Consider the following 20,818-nt stretch of genomic DNA (forward strand, 5'->3'; position numbering starts at 1 on the left):
GCCTGTGAAGGTCACAAGTACAACTGAAGTTTCCAGCAGAGATAAATACACAGCTGCATCAAGTGACTGGAAAATCCCAATTTCCCATTACTTGCCCTCCCTCTGGTCACTCATTCAGCTCTCAGTTCCCTTCAGTGGGGTTGGAGCCCTGCAGAACAGCCCTCCATGGCCCGGCTGCCCCCTCCTCCCCCACCCCAGCCTGGCCAGAGCTCTCCTGTGCTTCTATTCTGGCCAGGCACACATGCTTCAGCTTCTTTGAAAAAAATCCTCATTAAACACAAGCCAATTCTAATTTCTGGCCTGGACTTGGAGAATCCTAACACATGGAATCTTGACAACTCCAAGGCATATTTATAACACCACTTAAGATTATATATATAGTCCACTAGTCAAAGCAAAATACCAACCTTTATTTTTAAGTGTTTGTTTCAAATATGTCTGTTTATAGACCAGGACCTTTTCTGTGGGTTTTGGAAGTTGTATAACAGAACATATATATAAAAAAATTATATATATATATATGTGTGTGTGTGTATATGTATATAAATGTGTATATATGTGTATATATATACATATATATATGCATATATATAAAAATTATATTTATAAATTATATATACATATATTAAAGAGTATATAATTATATATATTATAAACAAATTATTGTATAATATATATAATTATATAATGTATATGAATATAATTTATATGTTATTTATAAATTATATAAGATATATTTTATATATAATTATATAAAAATTATATTTATAAATTATATATAATTTTAATATTTAAATATATATAAAGACTAAAATGATATATTTTTTACATATATATATAATTTGTTCATATATGTTTGATATATAACAAAGTAGAGTATTTCAGTAGCGTTAGTGTCCTGCAAGACTGTCAAAGATCACTACAAAAAAACTATCAAAGGTTTTGGAACCTTATTTTAGGAAACACCACACAGGTCTCACAAGTAGGGAAAATAAAGTAGGGAAGGATTAAAATGACTCCAAAGAAAACAATTGCAAATAATTCCTTTCAGTTATCTCCATTTCCAGTCTTCCATCAGTCTCCCCACTATGCCCTGGAACAACGACACTGAAATTGAAACTTTGAAGTTGGCAAAAAGCAAAAGAGTAATAAGAGTTCTGTAAGAAAAGGGACCTCAGACCAAAGACCCTGGTTAGAATAAACATGAACTGGAAGATGCCAGACAGCTTCCAGCTGAATACAACATAAAACCATGGAAAAGAATTTCAGTGTATACATGAAAGTCTATGGGCATAAAGAAAAGCTTATCTTGACAACTCCTGCAAAAGGCCAGTGAGCAAGGAACAGGAAGGAAATGCAGGATCCAACCCCCCCCAGGCATTTTCTAACACAGACACGCTGCTAAGCAGAGTGCAGAAACAGCTGGCAGCAGCACTGCCCCCTGACCTGGCTGCACAGCTGGGGATGCCAATTCAGAGCCAGCAGAACGATGGGCATCCTCCAGAAACAGGCAGAATATTCTCTGACATTAATACTCTAAACAGGCAGGTGTTTGGTACTGCCAGGCTTGGGATGAGCTTCCTCAGGTCACAGCAAGCAAAAGCATCCCCAAGCTGCAGGGAGCCAAGAACCTCATGTGCAGAATATCCAAGGATTTTGTTTTGTTTCAAACGCTCTTTGTCTTCCTCCTGCCCTTTCCTCTGAGGCACCTCATTACTGGGAGACACAAACGAGCTGGGTGAAGCACAGAGCGTGTCCTGCTGCAGGAACACAGCCCTGCTCTCAGCTCCTCCTGCTTTCCCAAGCAGCTCACCACTTCCAGAAGGATCTGGAATCAAATGAAAGACCCTAGATGCTTCTTTAACATGCACACACACAAAAGCAAGGAGTGTAGGATTTAGCTTAAACAAACAAATAAAAGTAAACCAAAACAATGACACAAAGCTTTGAGGAGAACTGACTGAAAAAAGGCAGAAATGATTATACAGAAAGTTTTAAACTTCTGGGCAAAAAGCCATTCCTGCCAGTTCCACATTCCAGTAAAACAGCTTATGAATGTTTGACTATTACCTCTATAAACAGTGCCATTTTCTCACTGCTGGGCTATAGAATGAACACTGCAGGCTTCAACCTCAACTGCTGCTTGTTCATACTGATCCATGAGAAGAAACGTCTTCAAATACAAATCTCAGTGCACTGAAAGCTGAATTTTCATGTGAAAGGCAGACTATGAACAAGCAGGGATCAACTGTGAATGTGAAAAGGCTGAGGAGGCTGAATTGTTCCCAATTCCACAGCTCCCCATGCTGCCTCAGAACATTACCGACTCTCCAAGAGAAGCAATCCGTCCTCTCAGCTCTCATCCCATTCCTGTAGAACTCCACCTATCCCACCACAAACATCTGCTAAAAGTTGGACAAATTAAGTCCGGAGAAGCTGATGTGGAATCAAATGAATCCAAAAGGGATCCCAGAGATGTAATTTTCATTTGGGTTGGTTTCCCCAAGTGGCCACCCTGGAGCTCAGGGGTGCCCTGGCTCAGCTGAAGGCACTGACAGCCAGAGGCACCAGGAAGGACCATTTCTCTCATACTTGCAGTGACAACAAACCTACAGGCAGGCTGGGGTGCAATCTGAATTCTAATTCCTCTTCCCACACCAAGGTCACACTTCAAAACAAGCAAAACTGGGTATTTATTTAAAAATAATCCAAGTTTTTCTTTATTATCTTCAATATTTCTATATATTATTCCCCACTCAATGCACCAAAAGCAGAACCAGAGAAGTCAGGGGCTTGTTAGGCAATTCCACTGGAGAACAGCCCAAGGACTCTCAAACAAGTGTCTTTGAGTCATTATATTTTTATGAAAGCCAAAGCTTTATTTCAGTATGTAGCTCTTGTCCACTGGATCAATTCACTCCCAAGCTATCTGAAAATAACGCAAGGCCCTCAGACTATATTTATAAGCACTATACACAAACATAGCTCATGACTTCTCAGATCACCATTGAACACCAGCACAAATGACAGCTAAAATAACTGCTTCTAAGCATCAAAGAATGGTCACTGATATACTTTTTATAGTCATTGAAAATATAGTTACTGGCATTCAACAAACAAGAATATAATAGAAGTTACACTGTATTTACCATATTTTAAATAAGCAACTATAATATGAAGTCTCAACTACCTCAACTGTTCCTGAATTAGTGCAATTATCTCTGCTCAGGTTCTCAAAACCAGAGTGCCAACTGTGTATGTCTGGGGCTCTCATTACTCCCAGAGCATTAATTTAAGAACTGCAATTGAAAATGCAAAGAACATTTCCACACAAAACACCTTCTGTGTATTTGGGAAAATCAATCTCTCCTACAATACAACTCTTTAAAACACTCCTTTCCTGACCCTAAAATTTTCTTCCAAAATTAGATGCAAACAGAACTGCCTCAGGGACTGCACATGACCTAAATATGCTGGTTCCCTTCATGGTGCTGTCACTTGGGGATGGCTGAGAGGAAAATCCATTTTGGTGAAGAATGGCTGACCAAATGAATAGCTTCTCCTCCAGTGCCTAACAAAGCATTGATAAGTCAGGAGAGGAAAGCGAGAAGCTTCCAGCCACTTCTGTTTCTCTCACTGGATTACAGGCACACAGAGAAGCCTCAAATTGTTTTCAGTAACATCAGAGCACAGCAGCAGAACCTGATGGTGGTACTGAATTTCAAAGGGAAATGAGCAACCCAAAACCTTGCAGCCACTACAGAGCCAGGCAAGAGCACCCTGATGGAACAGCGCTCCACAGCAGGCCCGTGTGGGAAACCAGAACGTGAGCAGCACTATATTCAACTAAGGAAATCCTGCTACAGAAAATGATTAACAAGTGTGCACACACAAGGTATCAATATTTTACCTTTTAAGACTTTTTTTTATGCTTTCCCCATTTTCAAAGACACAGAAGAAGGCAATGTCCCATCTCGTTCCAGTTTACTGACACACTGACCTTACAAAAGCAGCATTTAGCTGGTGCATGTTGCAAGGGCACAACTGAGCTGTGGCAATGTAACAAAGCTATAATTACACGAGTTCCACTCAAGTTTAAAGCCTAGAAAACCATCCCTGCATTGTTATTGTGACTGCAAGAGCTACCACTGCTTCGTGAAAGAGATTATTCCAAATTGGTTTGGATTAATAAATACTTCCTGCATTTGTCTGCTTTCATCTTCACTGGAACAGGGTAACCGTTCACATTCACAACCTAAACATCAACCTAAGCCAAGGCTTTTTACTCCTTTCAATAACTTCTTTGAGTGCAAACCACAGTCCCACGTGATTGCTGAACACTCATTTGTGCTGCTAAACTTTTCACTCCACACTAAAAATACTGTAGACACAGTTATGGTGCTGCATATACTACAGAGCATTGAAAACAGGAGAAAAGGCCTGAAAAATACCCTTAAGGCAGTTATCAAAACATCTTCTAGAATGAAATTATTGTGGGAGCACAGTGTTTCCCACAGATGAAAGGACAAACTGCAGCCTTAACTGGGTACCATCAGTAATTGATGTTTTTGCTCCACGAGGCACACAGAGCAGATTTAATTGCATACACACTTTAACAGCAGCTAAAACAAAGGCTGACTAATTCTGCAGCATTTCATGCAAGACAATACATCCATTTAGGTGAAGATGAAACCCTAAAGAAGGGATCCATTTTTCAAATCATATTAATACTGATAAGACACGACAAGAGAAGATTATAATTTGTCAGATTATCTTTTTTAAAGTGCTTTACAATAAAGCAATCAGTAATAACCCACCTCCCATTTAATTGGTATTATTTCCTACAACAACTTCAAAGAAACTTAACTTGAACTGATATTAACAAGTTACAACACTGATATTAACATTTTACTAACAGCACAAAACAACAGTGAATAAATCCCATTTCCACAGACTGCTTGTGTGGACACAGTGGAAAACCCACTCCATGTGTACTATAAAAAAATACATCACAAAATAATTCTGATAGTGTAACAGTGATTTTTATTGCTGGCCTGCAGATAGCACATATTCAAAGTATGGAACTTGAACAGCAAAGGTTTAAAGTTCTTTTTAGCAGCTGATTTTACCCTTCACAGTAGCACAGCACTCAGAGATCAATCGGGGTCCTGCACTGCCTTACTCTTTGTAAGGTCCTAAAAGAGACCAATCTTCATCCAGAGCTCTTCCTGCTCCTCTGAGCCACCTGATCCCTCTCCACACGGGCACGAGCACGTGCAGAGCTCTGACAATCTCAGCAGGGCTCAATTCAGCCCAAAAACGATCCACTGAAAACCAAGATTTTACCAATTTTTCAGCTGGATCAGCTCCCCCAACAAATTCACCGTCCTCTGAGGTGAGCAGCCATGCCGGGGAGTGGGAAGGAGTGCCTGGAACAGAAACGCTGCCAAACGCGCAGCTGGGCCTGAACAGGCAAGGGAGGGGAACGGAGAGGGGGCGGGGGCACGGCCAGTGCGGCTTGGAACGGCAACAGCGTTAACCCTTCACTGGACAGCACAGCCTGGAACTGCAACAGCGTTAACCCTTCATTGGACAGCACAGCCTGGAGCACCCAGCGTTAACCCTTCATTGGACAGCACAGCCTGGAACACCCAGCGTTAACCCTTCACTGGACAGCACAGCCTGGAACAGCCAGCGTTAACCCTTCATTGGACAGCACAGCCTGGAACTGCAACAGCCAGCGTTAACCCTTCATTGGACAGCACAGCCTGGAACTGCAACAGCCAGCGTTAACCCTTCATTGGACAGCACAGCCTGGGACAGCCAGCGTTAACCCTTCATTGGACAGCACAGCCTGCAACAGCCAGCGTTAACCCTTCATTGGACAGAGAGAACAGCCTGGAACAGCCAGCGTTAACCCTTCATTGGACAGCACAGCCTGCAACAGCCAGCGTTAACCCTTCATTGGACAGAGAGAACAGCCTGGAACACCCAGCGTTAACCCTTCATGGACAGAGAGACACCCGACGCACTCTTCATGGACAAGAGAACAGCTGAACACGCGTTAACCCTTCATTGGACAGCACAGCCTGGAGCACCCAGCGTTAACCCTTCATTGGACAGCACAGCCTGGGACAGCCAGCGTTAACCCTTCATTGGACAGAGAGAAAGCCTGGAACAGCCAGCGTTAACCCTTCATTGGACAGCACAGCCTGGGACAGCCAGCGTTAACCCTTCACTGGACAGAGAGCACAGCCTGGAAAGCCCAGCTTTTAACTCTTCCTTCAGCTCTGCATCCACTGGGAGATTTAGTCTTCATTTTAGCTCTTCAAAAATACATTCTACAGCTACCACTACAGCAGAAATACATTCTACAGCTACTACACTTTTCATGCATTCAAGACAAACTGCACCCATTCCTACAGTAGAAACAGCCAAAGCAGAAGCATTTAGGTAGCAGCCATAAGATGAAAAGCTAAAAAGTTTCACAAAGCTGATGCAGAGCTGTTCTCCATCCAGATTGCTGCTGACAGCTTGTACTCATGTGTGCTGTGGAGTCTGATGGCCTGATCACACTCTAGCACTGCATTTCCAACACAAAAGCCTTTTCAATAACTCATTTTTAATTTAAGACAGATCCCAAGAACAGCAATCTCTCACAGAAGGGACAGAGAAATCCCTGAGTGACAAGCTGGAGTGCCCCAGCTTCCAAAGCCATGCAAGAGAGAGAACTGACTTACTCCTGGGGAGCCGGACAGTCACTGCCTGTTTATCTGCCTGCTAAATGCTCTTTGTCTGGGGACGGCACACTCTGAATGCACACTCCAGTCCGTGCAGGGCAGCAGCTCCTAGAACACAGGAGCCCATTTCTCTCTCCAGATACGTTCTCTGAACAGCTGAAGAGCTCAAATACAGAAGCACACTCAGGAATACAGAACAGGACTATAACCTTGGCTCTTTCTTTTCTCATCCACAGCATATTTCAAACTAGCTCTTAAAAACAAACCTATTCCTAGGCCTTGCTCCTTGTCAATGATGGTACCTCATGAGCATAGAGAACATAACCACAGCTCTTAAAACCCAAATTAGCTTCCCTCCCACAACTATATCCCAATCTTCCCTCAGCAATATTATTGCAACCTCACTGTCACTCTTATTCTCTGAGAGTTTTTTCTCCTCTCCAATTCCATCAATCCTCATAGAAAAAAAAAAACACCAGAAAAACAAAACAAAAAAAACACTAAACAAAAAAATCCCAAAGAAAAACCAAAAAACAAGCACCAAACAACCAAAACCCTACATATTGCAGTAAACAACCTTTTTATAGCCATCCATATTCCTGCCTTCACTTCTCTTTATTCAGAAATAACACTTTTCATGCATTCAAGACAAACTACCATTGCTGAAGCAACATCAGTCCCCATTGCTGCTCTGCAGTTCTGAAATCTGTCAAAAGTAAGTATCCAACTACATTTGACAGACATAACACACCTAGAACCAAACACAGAAAGCATTCCTGAACCAGGGAAATGCCCAATTTTGTTTCAGTCTTTTACCACACACAAGCCAGGGACAGAATTTTATCTGCTCATCATTTTCACTCTAAAACAGACACAGCCATGCTTGGCTCTAAGAGAAGACATGAAGCAAATCACAGAGAATTACCAAAGCATCACAGAAAGGTTAAGCATTAAGCATAAATAAAGTTGGTAATAGCAAGCACAGCAGATATTCAAATGCTTCTTTCAGAGAAAATTTGGGCACAAAACAGTTAAACAACGTGCCCAAGATGAGCAGTAATCATTCCAGGTTAAAGCTTAGGACACAAGTTCTGGCTCCCAGCCTTGGACCTGGACTATCAGACCTTTGCATATCTTTGAATTACACCTGAAAGAACATTGATAGAGCTGCTTGACTCTTCTCCTTCTGCTGAGCAATTAAGCAAATTGACTGAATGAGTTCTGAAGTACAAACTCACTCCAGTAGGCAAGTGTGCAGTTTGCAAAGGCAGTTTAAACTCACAACTCTCAGCTGCTCTAACTGCAGTTGCTATTATGTCACATTCTGAAGAACAGCAAAAGAGTATAACCAACAAAATCTTTGTAATCCTTTTCTATAATTATCCTCATAAAAGAAGCTTCCACTAAGAAAACACCAGAGTATTTCTGGACAATTAAGTCTCACTTGTACCGAAACTGTGATGGCACAAAAGAAAGAGATCTGTATATTACAGACACTTTTGATAACCTGATAGTGAACTTATCACAAACAAGCACTCTGCATTCTCCAGCCCAGAAGACCTGGCTATGAAACTGTCAAAATACGAAACTCAGTAAGGAGGAAAGCTCTTTCAGAGAGGCAGCACACACTACAGCAACCTTTGTCCTCATGCAACACACTGATAAATCACTAGAATCAATTAAAATTAAGGACCAGAGTTATAATGAAGCTGACACTGGTATTTCAATTTATAAGCTGATTTCTGTGTTTAACTGTGATCTGACACAGCCAGGCCACAGCTTACAAGCAAGGGTAAATTCCATACCTGCCAAGGGAACAGAGGCTACTTCTGCCCCTCACATTCACATTTTCAGTAGAAAAACTTCACCACAGCAGTAACCCACGCAGGCCCCACATGCAAGTTCAGTGCCATCCTTCCCCAGGCTTTAGTGACACAATTTCCCCCCCCTTCCCCTTCCATGTCACATCCATCCATCACACAGTGGTTCGAAAGCCAGAAAATTAAAGACTCTGTATCAGAGTTCATGTTTCAGCCACCAAAGCCACCAAATATTGACTTTGTAACAACTAGCCAGCCTAGGGCAAGTATCTAAAGAACTACAGGTGATACATGTGATGGGAAGGCTGGAGGTCAGCTCGGGCCTGATCCATACTGGAAGCTACAGAATAGCATTTTTGACAGGCTTTTTAAAGTTGGTGCAACTGTTACTGTATTAAAAGTGTTACTGTCCAAAATGTTATTCTCCACGGGCCTGTTTTATAGACAAACAGCACTGCAGGGAGACCCCTGAGTTTGTATCCCATTGACTGATGCAATTAAATGATCTCGTTTTCCTGGTTCTCTCTCCCTTGGTTTTGTTCAGGACAGCTTTCCAATGTAAATATTGCAACACTAAGTTACCAACAGAAGGAAAACAGAAAGTAAAACTCTCAATTCTTTACATTTGTTTTCAGTGAAAGTTCAACATTCCACAACTAACTGCTGTTTAGATTTTGAGCTCTGTAGCCATTCCAAACTCAGACCTTCACAGCCTTGCACACAAACTGGTGCCGTGCTCACCACAGGTGTGCCTGGAGTGCAGATCTGGTCTCTGGCCGCCCACAGTGGTTCCAGAGTCATTACAGCTTGAGACAGGAAGATTTCCTTTAGCTTTCTCTGTGGGCCTGCCCCAAGAAAGCAGAAGGAAAGGCAGGGAACAAAAAAGGTCCTCAGACTGCACTTGGACCCACCATCAGTTTGGCATTGGACATTCCAACAGACCAGAAGCTGCTGCTCCAGCTGGTGCAAGAACCTCACAAGGCTCCATGTCTGTGTGAAGTGAACCTTAAAGCCAGAAATATTGCTAGGAAATGGAAAAATGCAACCATCCTGATACATAATGCTTCCAACAGAATTACAGCAAGACACTGTGATGTACAACAAGAAATCAATAGACACAACTGCTTTCACCAACTTCCAGGAGGGACTGTGGGAGCCAGACACACGGGAATAGCAGAATTTCAGCTCCACACAGGAATTACAGCCAAGCACAACATCAACAACACTTGGGATCTCTCCCTGGGCAGCTCAGTTTCACAGCACCTTGCAGTATAACACACTTTGGACCTCAAGACTCACCCAAAGTCAGGTATAGCTGACAATGAAACAAAATTTCTCTTCACTCTTTGAGTCACAGAATCAGAAGGCTACACTGTCTATAAACCAAAAATGGGACATTGTTACAGTGTTTTGGAAACCAAACTGCCTGGCCTGCTGAAACTGAAGCCAGTTAATTCTCTCCAAGGCTTCCCTGCAGTCCACCCCAGGATTGCAGCAGTGCCCAGGGCAGCCCCAGCCTGGCAGAGGCACAAGGCTGGCAGGGCACCTTTGCTAACACACTAAGGGCAACGCTTCAAAACAGCTCAGTCTGTCCTTCCTATTGCCTCACTTCTGCATTTCCAGATCCCTGTAAAGGCTTTTTTCTATACCTATATATAAGTTCACTACTACTAGAAGCATATCAACATCTACCTTAATGAAGAATTATTTGCAAGCATCACAACTTCACCATAACCACAACTTCTGCAATACTTGCAGAAGGATTATTAAGGATTTTGTTTGATATGTAAATAAAACAAAGATTACAGAATTTTAAATCTGTCAGGGGAAAAATTATACCACATTTAACAGTACTTTTGAGTTCAAGCTTTAAAATCTACTTCCTGAAGAATTTAAAATTAAACTTGAAATTTGAAATAGATTTCTCATTTCCAAAAATATATATTCCAACTTGCAAACAACAGAAGCCTCAGGGCATAGTTTGCCACATGCTGCAGCTAATAAATAAAAACAATTCAGTTCTGTTTATACCCTTATTTTCTTTTGGCCTTTGCAAGCTACTCTGAACCACATGTCAAGCAGAGAAATAGTGGAAACTGTAGTTACTGCTTTTCTAAATATAACACTCATCTCACTTGTATGCCAGAGCATTCAAGATATGCAAGAAAAAGAAAAAACCCCAGGAATTACATAAGTGGCAAGGCCAACTGCTTGCAAAAGACAACTTTTAACTCATGAGCTTAAAGGCTGCTTGGTGCCAACAGGACTTTATGGCCAAAGAAATCCATAAGTCAGGGGATCTTTCCTCGAGGACAATCACAGCAGAGATTCTGCTCTCCAGCACAGAGAAAAGCACTATTCCTCCAATGATCCCTATTCCTCCAATGATCCCAAATCCAAGGAAAAAAAAATTAAAAAAATCAAACAGTGCAGTTTTTGCAGTGAAATTCAGAGGCAGCCATCTTAGTGTAACATGACACTTGTCACTGCCAGCTTGGAAAAGTTTCAGACAATTTCCAGTATTATTATTTCAAAGCCAAAGCTGCTCCTCATGTATTAAGCAGGCATGCACAAATATTCAGATTTCTTCTGCCTCTTGTTAATGGGAGCTAGAAAGATTGGGGTAATTACTTCATCTAGTACTTAGATCTTCAAAGAGCACAAATGTTAATTCTAGCAACACCTCCTTGAGGAATTAAAGCATCACAATCCCCATTTTGCAGATTAAGAAAAAACACAAATCAAAAGCCAAAAAATCTGAAAAATATGAACAATCTTAGAAAACAATTCCAGCAAAAAAAAGTCAGGAAGCCTGAACTTTTTTACAAGAGTGTTGAATGATACTTTCAAAGCACAGTTTAAACCTGAATCTGGATATGGGAATGCACAGGAAATGTCCCTTTGCTTTGCTCAACGTGCACTCAGCGGCACTGGGATACATCCACATCTCCCCACCTAAGAAATGGTTAAAAAGTCAGAAAACAGTAAAAAATATTACTCTTACCTTCTGCTACATCATCATCTACAGCGCCTTTCACCTGAGAAAAACACCACTGAATGTCATTTCCTCCTCCAGCTCCTAAAAAAATGAAAACAATTCAATAAAAGGAGCCCCCCCAAGAGCAGCAGCACAAGCACACAATGGTTCCAGATTGCACATTTCAGAGCCTGTGCACGCCCACTTCCTCAGCAGGGCTGAGGCACAATCACACACCACCCTCCCCACCTTTTTCCTTTGGATATTGTTTTTGTCAGCCTTCAATGCAGGGTTTGTCAAAAACAGGGAAGCACAAGCAGAGTAAAAGCTTCACTCAACCAAAGCTCGCTGGACTGAGCAACATTAACTGAATTTAAAATTCAAGCGCACTATCGGCTGTGTTTCACACAAAGCTTTGAGCAGTCAGAACCCCCCAAACACACACACAAACGACTTAAATAGAAACTCTCAGAGCTGTGCTTTTTTAGAAAATTTCAATCTCCCAGCCAATACAAACCAAGCACACAACTCATCTCCTCCTTTCACTAACCCGCTGCGCCGACCCTATGCACTCAAGGCTAAAGAAAAAGAATTTTACCACAATTTTAGAGTTTCTTCGCAGAAGTAATGAAAGCAATTAGCAGCCTAAAAAAAAAGCAGCAAATCCGAGCAGAAAAGCAAACAAGCAATCGGAGGAGGACAAGTTCTACTACCGTAGAAAACGGATCGGAGAGAAAACTTCAGGAACATTACTGCCTCGGCTGAAGGCAGTGATTCATTTGAACCGTGCCACCAAAACACACACCAAAAATCACCACCCATTTCTTTTGCATTTCATTCTGAGCAAATCACTGCAGGGCTGAGGACATACAGGAAGAGCCAGAAATGGGCTTGCCTCAGTTGTTTTTTTTTTCTTTTTTTTTTTTTTCTCCAAAAGCCACTGTCAAAATGGAACTTTTCCTCCACACAACTCAAACCGGCTGAGCAACAGATGGCATTTACACATTAATCCCGAGCTCTGGTAGGGCTTTGGAGATAACAAAGAATGCAGGAGGAGACTCTTCCCAAGTTAAGGGAGTCAAAAAAACTCAAAGAGAAAGAAATCAGAAGCCTGAAAATAATCCTTCCAGAAAAGATGAAGCGCCTCAGAATAAGAAGTCCTGGAATAGAGTACAGTTTGCATTTTTCACTTGCTATAAATTCTTCCCTGAAGGATTACATCCAGCTGCATAACCTGAGGAGGTGAAGGCAAGCAACAGAACCAAGTTATGCAGGAGATGGCAAAATGCTTCCCCTCCCCCATCATTCCCCCAAAATCCTACAACACATTCTCTTCGCTTCAACTTCTTCATTTGTCATTTAGCAGCCAGCACCACAGCAGCACTTAAAGGGAACAGCTTGGAGAGAATCACTGCTCCTGCTACTTCCAGCTCAAGTCCTCTTTTCCATACAATTTACATGAACTAAGTTGGCACTTTTTTCCCCCCACGACTAAAACGGCAAGAGGAGGGTGGAGCATGTGCATATGGTGTAGGGGGGAAAGGCAAAGCACAAGCCTCACAAAGCCTCCTATGCTTTGCTCCTCCACATGCAAAGCACTGAAAAGACAATTCATGTGCAGAGGAGGGGGATGAATAAATTTCCAAATGAAGAAATTGCAAGGAAAAGTAAGAGGGAAGAGATCCATTCTGCACACACACTCCCAAGCCTAAAAACTTCGGGATGTGAAATGGGGAGCAAGCAGTGGAAAGAATGGCAAAGAAAACACAGCGAGACCTGTGCTGTTTAATTACGCCCTGTGCCAAATTTTACTGGCATTTGCAGATGCTCTGAGGCTGCTCCCTACAGAAGGGTGCGACTGCAATCTGGACACCGCCTGCACCTGGAACCTCTCCGTGCACGGCAGCACTTCTGAGAAATAACCACAAGCACCGACCCCAAAGCCTCAAGGGGGAAACTCTTCACCAGAGCGTGTAGTGACAGCACAGGGGGGGAATGGGCTCAAACTCAAAGAGTAGGTTGAGCTGGGATATTGCGAAGTAATTCTGCTCTGTGAGGGTGGGCAGGCCCTGGCACAGGGTGCCCAGAGCAGCTGTGGCTGCCCCTGGATCCCTGGAAGTGTCCAAGGCCAGGCTGGACGGGGCTTGGAGCACCCTGGGATAGTGGAAGGTGTCCCTGCCCATGCCAGGGGTGTGGAACTGGACAGGTTTTAAGGTCCCTTCGCACCCAAATCATTCCATGATTCCACGAAAAGGCAGCAGACCCACCCTGCCTGCAAGCTCTTCAACTCCAAAACACACCACTTCCCGCTCCACCTTGCTTCTTCCATGCTTTTTTTTTTTTTCCCCCGAGAACGGAGGGAAGGAGGGGTGGGTGGGAGCAAAGCACGAATTCCCACAAGAGAGGATAAAAAAACCCACCCCACAACCAGCAAGGCGCAAGCGAGCCGGAATAGGAGAGGCGGCCGGGAGCCAGGGAGGCAGCGGGGAGAGCCCCCCGAGCCACGCCGGGGCAGGGGGGGCAGGCTGCCCTTACCTGCCATGTTGTGCTGGCGATAGCGGCCGCGGCGGGTCGGGCGGAGCGGGCTGCGCGGGCGGGGCGGGCGGCGCGGGGCGGGCGGCGGCGGCGGGCGGCGATGGCGGCGGATGGAGGAGGCGGCGGCGGCGCGGCCGCGGCGGGGCTGGGGCGGCCCCGCTCCGGCCCCCCCGGCGGTGAGCGTCCAAAATGGCGCCGGCAGAGCTGGGGGTGACGTCAGCGCGGGGCGGGAGCGAGCCGCCCTCAGGAGGGCGGGCGGCGCCACCATGTTCCTGCCCAGCTCCTGTCAGCCCTCATGGCGGGGGTGCCGCTCCTCAGCTCGGCATCGATCGGCCGCCTTTAGCCCGGCTCCACCTGCCCTCTTGGCGGGGCTGCCGCCCCTCAGCCTGGCATCGACAATCCCCATGGCGAGGCTCTGTCGCTCATGGTGGGGGGGGGGGGGCGGCTACCGACCCCCGCTCAGCTCGGCCCTTGCCCGCCCTCATGGAGGGGTTGCCGCCCCTCAGCCAGGCAGGCATCGATCGGCCGCCTTCATGGCGGCGCTCCGTCCCTCAGCTCGGCCCCAGCCCGCTGTCACGGAGGTGCTACCGCCCCTCGGCCCGCCATCGCCCGCTCTCAGCCGCTCCGCGCTGCGTTGTCCGCCACCCGCTGCCCCCCGGACTCCCCCGCAGGAAGAGCTTCCTTCCTTGACCCCTCTCCCGCAGGCTCGCCCTTCATGAAGCCGAATATCCGGAACTGGAAGGGACCCACCGGGATCATCGATCCAGCTCCCGGCCCTGCACAGACACCACAAAATCCCACCCTGTGCGTCCCTGGCAGCGTTTGCTCAAATGCAAACGGCCTTGGGGCCGTGCCCACTCCTGAGTACCTGTTCAGTGCCCCTGTTCAGTACCCACCGCCCTCGGGGGGAAGAACATTACCCTGATAATCCCTTCGTGTCTCTTAGAGCATCTCCCTTTCACTTGTCCTTTGGTTTTGTGGTTTGTTTTGTTGTTTTTTTCCCTCCCCCCTCCCTTTTGCTCCCTTCTGCCATTTCCCCGTGCAGCAGCCACACATAACCTGTTCGCTTGTGCATTTTCCACCCCCTTGGATGCTTTCCACAATGTCCAGGGCTCAGTCTCTGATTTCACTCCGTTCTCATTGCTATTCCCTGCATACACCAGCCATGCTCCTGAGCCATTTTTAGCCTCCATCCACCTTTCACACTGAGAGCCAGCAAGATCCACAAAGAAAGGCTTTCAGCCGAGCCCAGCTTGGCTCAGCTCCTGCTGGCTCAGGAAGGATGGAGGCTCCTTTTTAGCTTGCTGGGTCCCAGTTACAGTCTCGTGTGTAGTTAACTACAGGACTGGGATAATTAATTCAGTACAATCTATTTAAGATCTTGTGAAAGTCATCAGTTTCCCTTAAAAGATGTTTGTGCAAACATTTTCTTCTTGGGCTGGGTAGATCTCGCTAATCCAGATTTCACTTGGAGATTCATAAGCTCATTCTGCAAACCCAGTGCTGCCACAAACTTGAAATGTGACTTGGAATAAGCCTCCAAAACCATCCCATACACTGATTTCTGCATTTCCAGGTCTAAACACCTAAGAGGATGCTTTATAAATGAAAAAAAATCTTTGAATTGCTTGTCAAGTCTAGCATGAAACAGAGCTGTGGGAACTGAATGCCACTAATGAACACAAATAGACAGACCTCCACCAGAAACCCACAACTGGCCCAAATTACAAGTTATTTTGGAATTCAAATTTGTCTCTGCATCCCCAGTAAAAAAATTGCACTGGCAAATAAATCAATCTTGGAAAGAACAATAACATTTGAAAGAACACTCAGCATATATGGAATGTTCTAAAGAATTGCAACTTATCTAAGTTTGGAAATCTCCAAAACCAAGTATTTTGCTTAGATTGTTTTGAGAGCAACCCAAAAACCTAAAAACAAAAGCACTGCATGTTTGGAAAAAATCACAACAAAGACAAACTCCCTCATCCCAAACATCCCAGTCCACATTTCCCAGAGCTCAAGCGAAAATTCAATTCTACAAATTTGTGTCTATATTTACTTGATACCAAATCCAGCATGAAAGCTGGCATTCCTCTCTTTTCAGAATTCCTTAAATTCTGAATTTAAATAATAAATTAAATTAATTCTTTAAACATACTCTTTTCAACCTAAGCGGAATTGTCCTGCAACTGTTTAGCATGAAAATTTGTAAATCTAGTCCAATTCATCCATTGCCTTCTGTATAATTACTGCAGAATTTATTCTCATAGTAGAATAAGCATTGGTTTAAGAACTTTTGCTGCTAAAAAAAATTAAATAAGGAAAAGAGACCTGCAATTAGCTCTGTAATAGAAACTAATGAAGCCTTAGTACAAAGCTTATAATTAAAATAAAATTTCTCTTAGAAAAGATTTAATATCATGGTGCTAGGATGATGGATTTGAACTCCAATATTTCAGGGTTTTGTTGTGAGCTAACTGAGCTAGAGAAAATAATGGAGTGTAATAAATAAATAACATTAAATCACAGCCAGAGCAATTAGCAAGACATCTTGGAAACCACAACCTTTGCCTGGGTGTTCACTTGCTTGGTATTTCAGAGCTCTCACACTGTGAATGGTTGGTGCAAATTAGGCAGATTGCGTTCCACAGCCCCGATTCAAAGTTTGTCAGCACATACTCGGATTTCTCTGGAGCTTGAGCATTTGTTGAGGTGCTCTGGGGGGATTGTAACTGTATGATGTTAAATTTATACACAGCCACCAACAGCACAGAGCTTTAATGAGCATTTGTGTACTCCTATCATGCTTTAATGACTAATTCTTACTCTACACACAAACTCCTTCAGCTGAGACTGAAGAACACCTCTGGGAAGTGGGAGGGACTTACAGGAACAAGGACTCACAAAACAGCATTTCTGGATCTGTTTGCTGTGATATTTGTCAGAAAACTACATAAAGAATGGTCAGTTCACAGCAGCCTAGACCAGGAACTGTGGAAGTTAAAATAACCTAAAAATCAAAGTGTAATGTGACCAGCAACCAATAAAAATATATAATAATGTAAAATGACTGATCAAACAACTGAGGCTCCAAAGAAGAGCACTATCAGTAACTCATTTTGTATCTGCTTTAGTTTTCCAGTAATTTGACCTGTTAGACAAGACTATAATGAATTACAACAATTCAGTTTAGAAATAAAGGGAACAATTATCACCAGAATTATCATTGGAATTTAGTAATAGCAGAGCCATCTGAGGCCATGTGCACGTTAACATCAGGGCAGTGTAATTCCCTACTCTCTGTACTTTATTCTGTTCAGCTTCAAGTGTCTCACTGAGAGGTTTCCATTGTGTTTTTGCAGAGCATTTTGGAGAATAACAGCCTTAACTCCTAGAAAATATTTGCTAATGTTCACCCCCCATTTCCCACTCTTAATTTCACATAAACAGCTCTTACCAAACCAGCACTGAGTCACGTCTTGGTGCTGCTGCCGGAAAGCTGAACAAAAGGTCAGGCAGACCCTGCTTCTGCAATGAGTCTCAAGGAAAATTACCTGTGGGACAAGTCCCAACCCATCCACTCTCTTCACCTCTTACACCAAGCTGGCTCAGGCAGCTGGGTCCCTGCTGCTGCTTTTGGTGCCAGCTGCCAGCCCAGGGCCTCTTCTGTGGGCACACACAATTCCATCTGCTTTTTCTGGCTTTACTCAACCCGATTTCACCTTAACCAGGTTCCATCTGCAAACTCTCAACTGCCAGTGGCCACAATTTTTCAGCCAAAAGCCGAGTGAAAATAAAGGTTTAAGCATTTCCAGTTCCTGCCACACTGTGTCCTAAACCTAAATACTATAAAGATATTTCTTGTGCTCTGTATCACTGGGGCACTTCCAAAGTCACTGGGCTTTATTTTTGGGAAAGGGAAATGTTGAAATTAAAGTTTCTTACATGACTGAGCATCTGTACTGTTGGGGAAATCATGGAATGCTTTGGGATGGAGGGGACCTTAATGACCATCTATGTTCATCCCCTGGGCATAAAATATCATCTGATCAGTCATTAGGCAGTTTAGTTTAAGTCTTATCAATGATAAAAAGTGGAAGAGGATAATACATATCTTGCAGTTCACTTTACAGCTGCCAGGAATTTTTTAGTGACCCAGTTCCCAGAAAACCCAGTCTAACAACCACTCAATGGTTCTGGAATTGAGTGCTCCAAACTACTCCTCATTGAGCAAACCTCTGCCATGGAAACTCACTAATCCTGGTAACAAGCACTTTGTGTCATCCCAAAACTGTAAAGTTTACTGGATTAAAGCCCTGCTATTACAAGAACCCTCAGCATTTTTTCCCATAAATTATTAAGACTTTTATTCTTAACTTTAGCCTGATACAAGTAAACAGAAGAGGTAATTAGGCTTGGAAAAACAATTCGTATGTTCATTACAGTAGTAGTTTGCAAGACAGGTTTAAAACCAGTTTCAAATTTGATCTGTTTAGAGCAGGGGTAAGACGCTGTTACTGAAACTACAATTTGCAACACATTACTTTAATTGATTATTTAAGCACATTCTGTGGAGGATTCATGCACCTGAATTTTATTTTAAAACAAATGCAAAAATACAGGGAAAGATAAGGGGAAACAAAGCTCCTGGAAAAGAAGGGAAAAGGTGTTAGAGGTAGTCAGGAAGCACCTGTCTGGAGGGAAGAAAACCAGTATTTTTCAACTTGGAGAGCTTGTTGGTGATGAAAACAGTGTTCCAGTATTTCAGAATTAAAAATCAAGAGAAGAGGGGTAAATTGAGGTTTATAGAAAATTTTCATTCTTGTTTCTGATTATTTTACTATTGGGTTTTGTGTTTGTTTGTTTTGTTTTTGTGTTTTGGGTTGTTTTACAAGCTGTAGTACTGTGGAAAGATGAGCCCAACCACAAAATAAGAGAACTGATATGGCATGCTAATAATCTTATTAAAACGAAGAGTGCAGCCATAGGAGAAGATAAAAAGTTCCCAAGGTATATGTTTAACCCTCCCTAAAAAGAAGTAGCTCCAATTAAATGTTTGGTTCAGGATAACCTGGCACTTGGAGCCTTCCAACTCAGGATAATTTGGACATAACTTGGAACTCTGAAAGCTGTTCTGAAAACACTGGGAAAACAACAACATCAATGAAACCAAATGAGAACAGTGATCCCAAACTACACACAAGGCTCTCACAAAGTGGTTTTATTCTACCAAAAGTGATTAAATACTGAACTACTTTGCCAGAAAACACTTACAGCACAGCCACTACAAGGCACTCTGAAGCCCGGAGTCCCTTCCTGGGAACAGGCTAAGTAGAGCTTCTCCCTGCCTAAGGGTAAGGGATGCTGCTTTAGTCTTTTCCAGCCCCAATTTCACCACCCAACAGAGAAACAGATTCTGCAGTTGAGAACACAGGTTCTTTGTACCAGTGACAAAATCAAGTTACACCAAAACCAACAAATCCTTACTCAGAGAATCCTTTTAAAGCTATTAAATTCTCATCCTATTCAGTCTTTAGAAAGGGGATAATTAATATTTCTTGACTCTTTGAGTACATTTACATCAATGAAAGGAACATAACAGAAATAAAAACAATAAGAAGAAAAAGTTACCTTGGAGGGGAACCTCAGCCCTTGATGCACAGCCCTATCAGATAGCATGGTGCATTGCTCAGGAGCACAGGTAACTGAGAGAGAGGTGCCTCACTCATCCCCACCATCTTTAGCAGGCACTTTCCAGGAAGGGGAGGAGCTAGCATACACAGCTCCAAAGGAGTTTTCATTTAGGATTGGGTTATTTTTGCTTTTTAAGCCTTCAAACTCTCATGGCCTGTACACAGAAATGTTTCTCCTTTTGGGTGAAGGATTGCAAGGTTATTGAAGGAAAAGAAGTATTAATTTTACCTTACTAATAAACCTGCCTAGGGGATCTAAAGAAGTGAAAGAAAAACCTCAAAGACTTTTATGAAATATTTTTGTTTAACAAAAGCAGGAAGCTGCAAAGCAAGCATGTTAAAAACACTGCTGTCCATAGGATTTCCCTGTTATTTTTAACAGCGAGCTTTAATGTATTCTATTTTAGATTCTTACTAAGGCAAAATGCTTTTAAACATTAATTGAGTTAACAAGCTATTGTCCTTCAGTAGAAGACCAAAAAATTGCACCTGTGCAGGTGTATTTGAAGAGGGTGATGAAACTACTAGTCTTAGCTCAGGCCTGTAGTTATCTTGTATGCATCACTGAAGGTGTTACTAAAACACACCTAAAAAGCCAACTGATCTAAAAGGAGCAGGATCAGCTCCTTTGAATCATGTTTTTGCACTTTGAAGAAGCCTGTAATTTTAGCAGCATTTTGCAGTAAGAAGTTGATTGGTAGTTTTGAGTGGTGCTAGCAGGGAATATGAACTTATCAAAGATCCCACTTTGCCAGAAAAAATGCTCCTTAAAAACAATGGATTGTGGAGAATGATGATTAAATATTTAATTTGGGCTAAAATGTCACCTTAGGCTTTGAGCTGAGGCATTCTTGCTCTTGATCCCAGGCTATAGACAATTTCAATCAGCTTGGTGTTACCAAATTCCCATGGTGTTTGGTAGGGTGGGAATGCACTGATGTCCTAAGCCCTGGAATCACAGAAAGGCATGAGAAATTTTCAGGTTATATTTTTCCAGGAGCTTTTAGCTCTTGATTCCATGAAATGTGAAAATGTAACTTAAAAAATAAA

General features: G+C 43.1%; 1 protein-coding gene across 2 annotated transcripts in view; it reads right to left on the reverse strand.

The window, feature by feature from the left end:
• PPP2R2A (protein phosphatase 2 regulatory subunit Balpha) overlaps nt 1-14,276 on the reverse strand; it is a 37,780-nt gene extending 23,504 nt beyond the window's left edge. Inside the window, exons 1-2 of one of the 2 annotated variants that reach the window (XM_064731041.1) lie at nt 14,073-14,276; nt 11,565-11,639 (exon numbers count right to left, since the gene is read on the reverse strand). In XM_064731041.1, coding sequence (XP_064587111.1) covers nt 11,565-11,639; nt 14,073-14,079 — 82 coding nt within the window. In that variant the 5' untranslated portion in view covers nt 14,080-14,276. Of the gene's footprint in view, nt 1-11,564; nt 11,640-12,250; nt 12,313-14,072 lie in introns of those variants that run through there. The other variant, XM_064731040.1, reaches the window with a different exon arrangement.
• Nucleotides 14,277-20,818: the final 6,542 nt, after the last annotated feature.

This window comes from Zonotrichia leucophrys, chromosome 22 (assembly GCF_028769735.1).
Source record: "Zonotrichia leucophrys gambelii isolate GWCS_2022_RI chromosome 22, RI_Zleu_2.0, whole genome shotgun sequence".
Taxonomy (NCBI): domain Eukaryota; kingdom Metazoa; phylum Chordata; class Aves; order Passeriformes; family Passerellidae; genus Zonotrichia; species Zonotrichia leucophrys.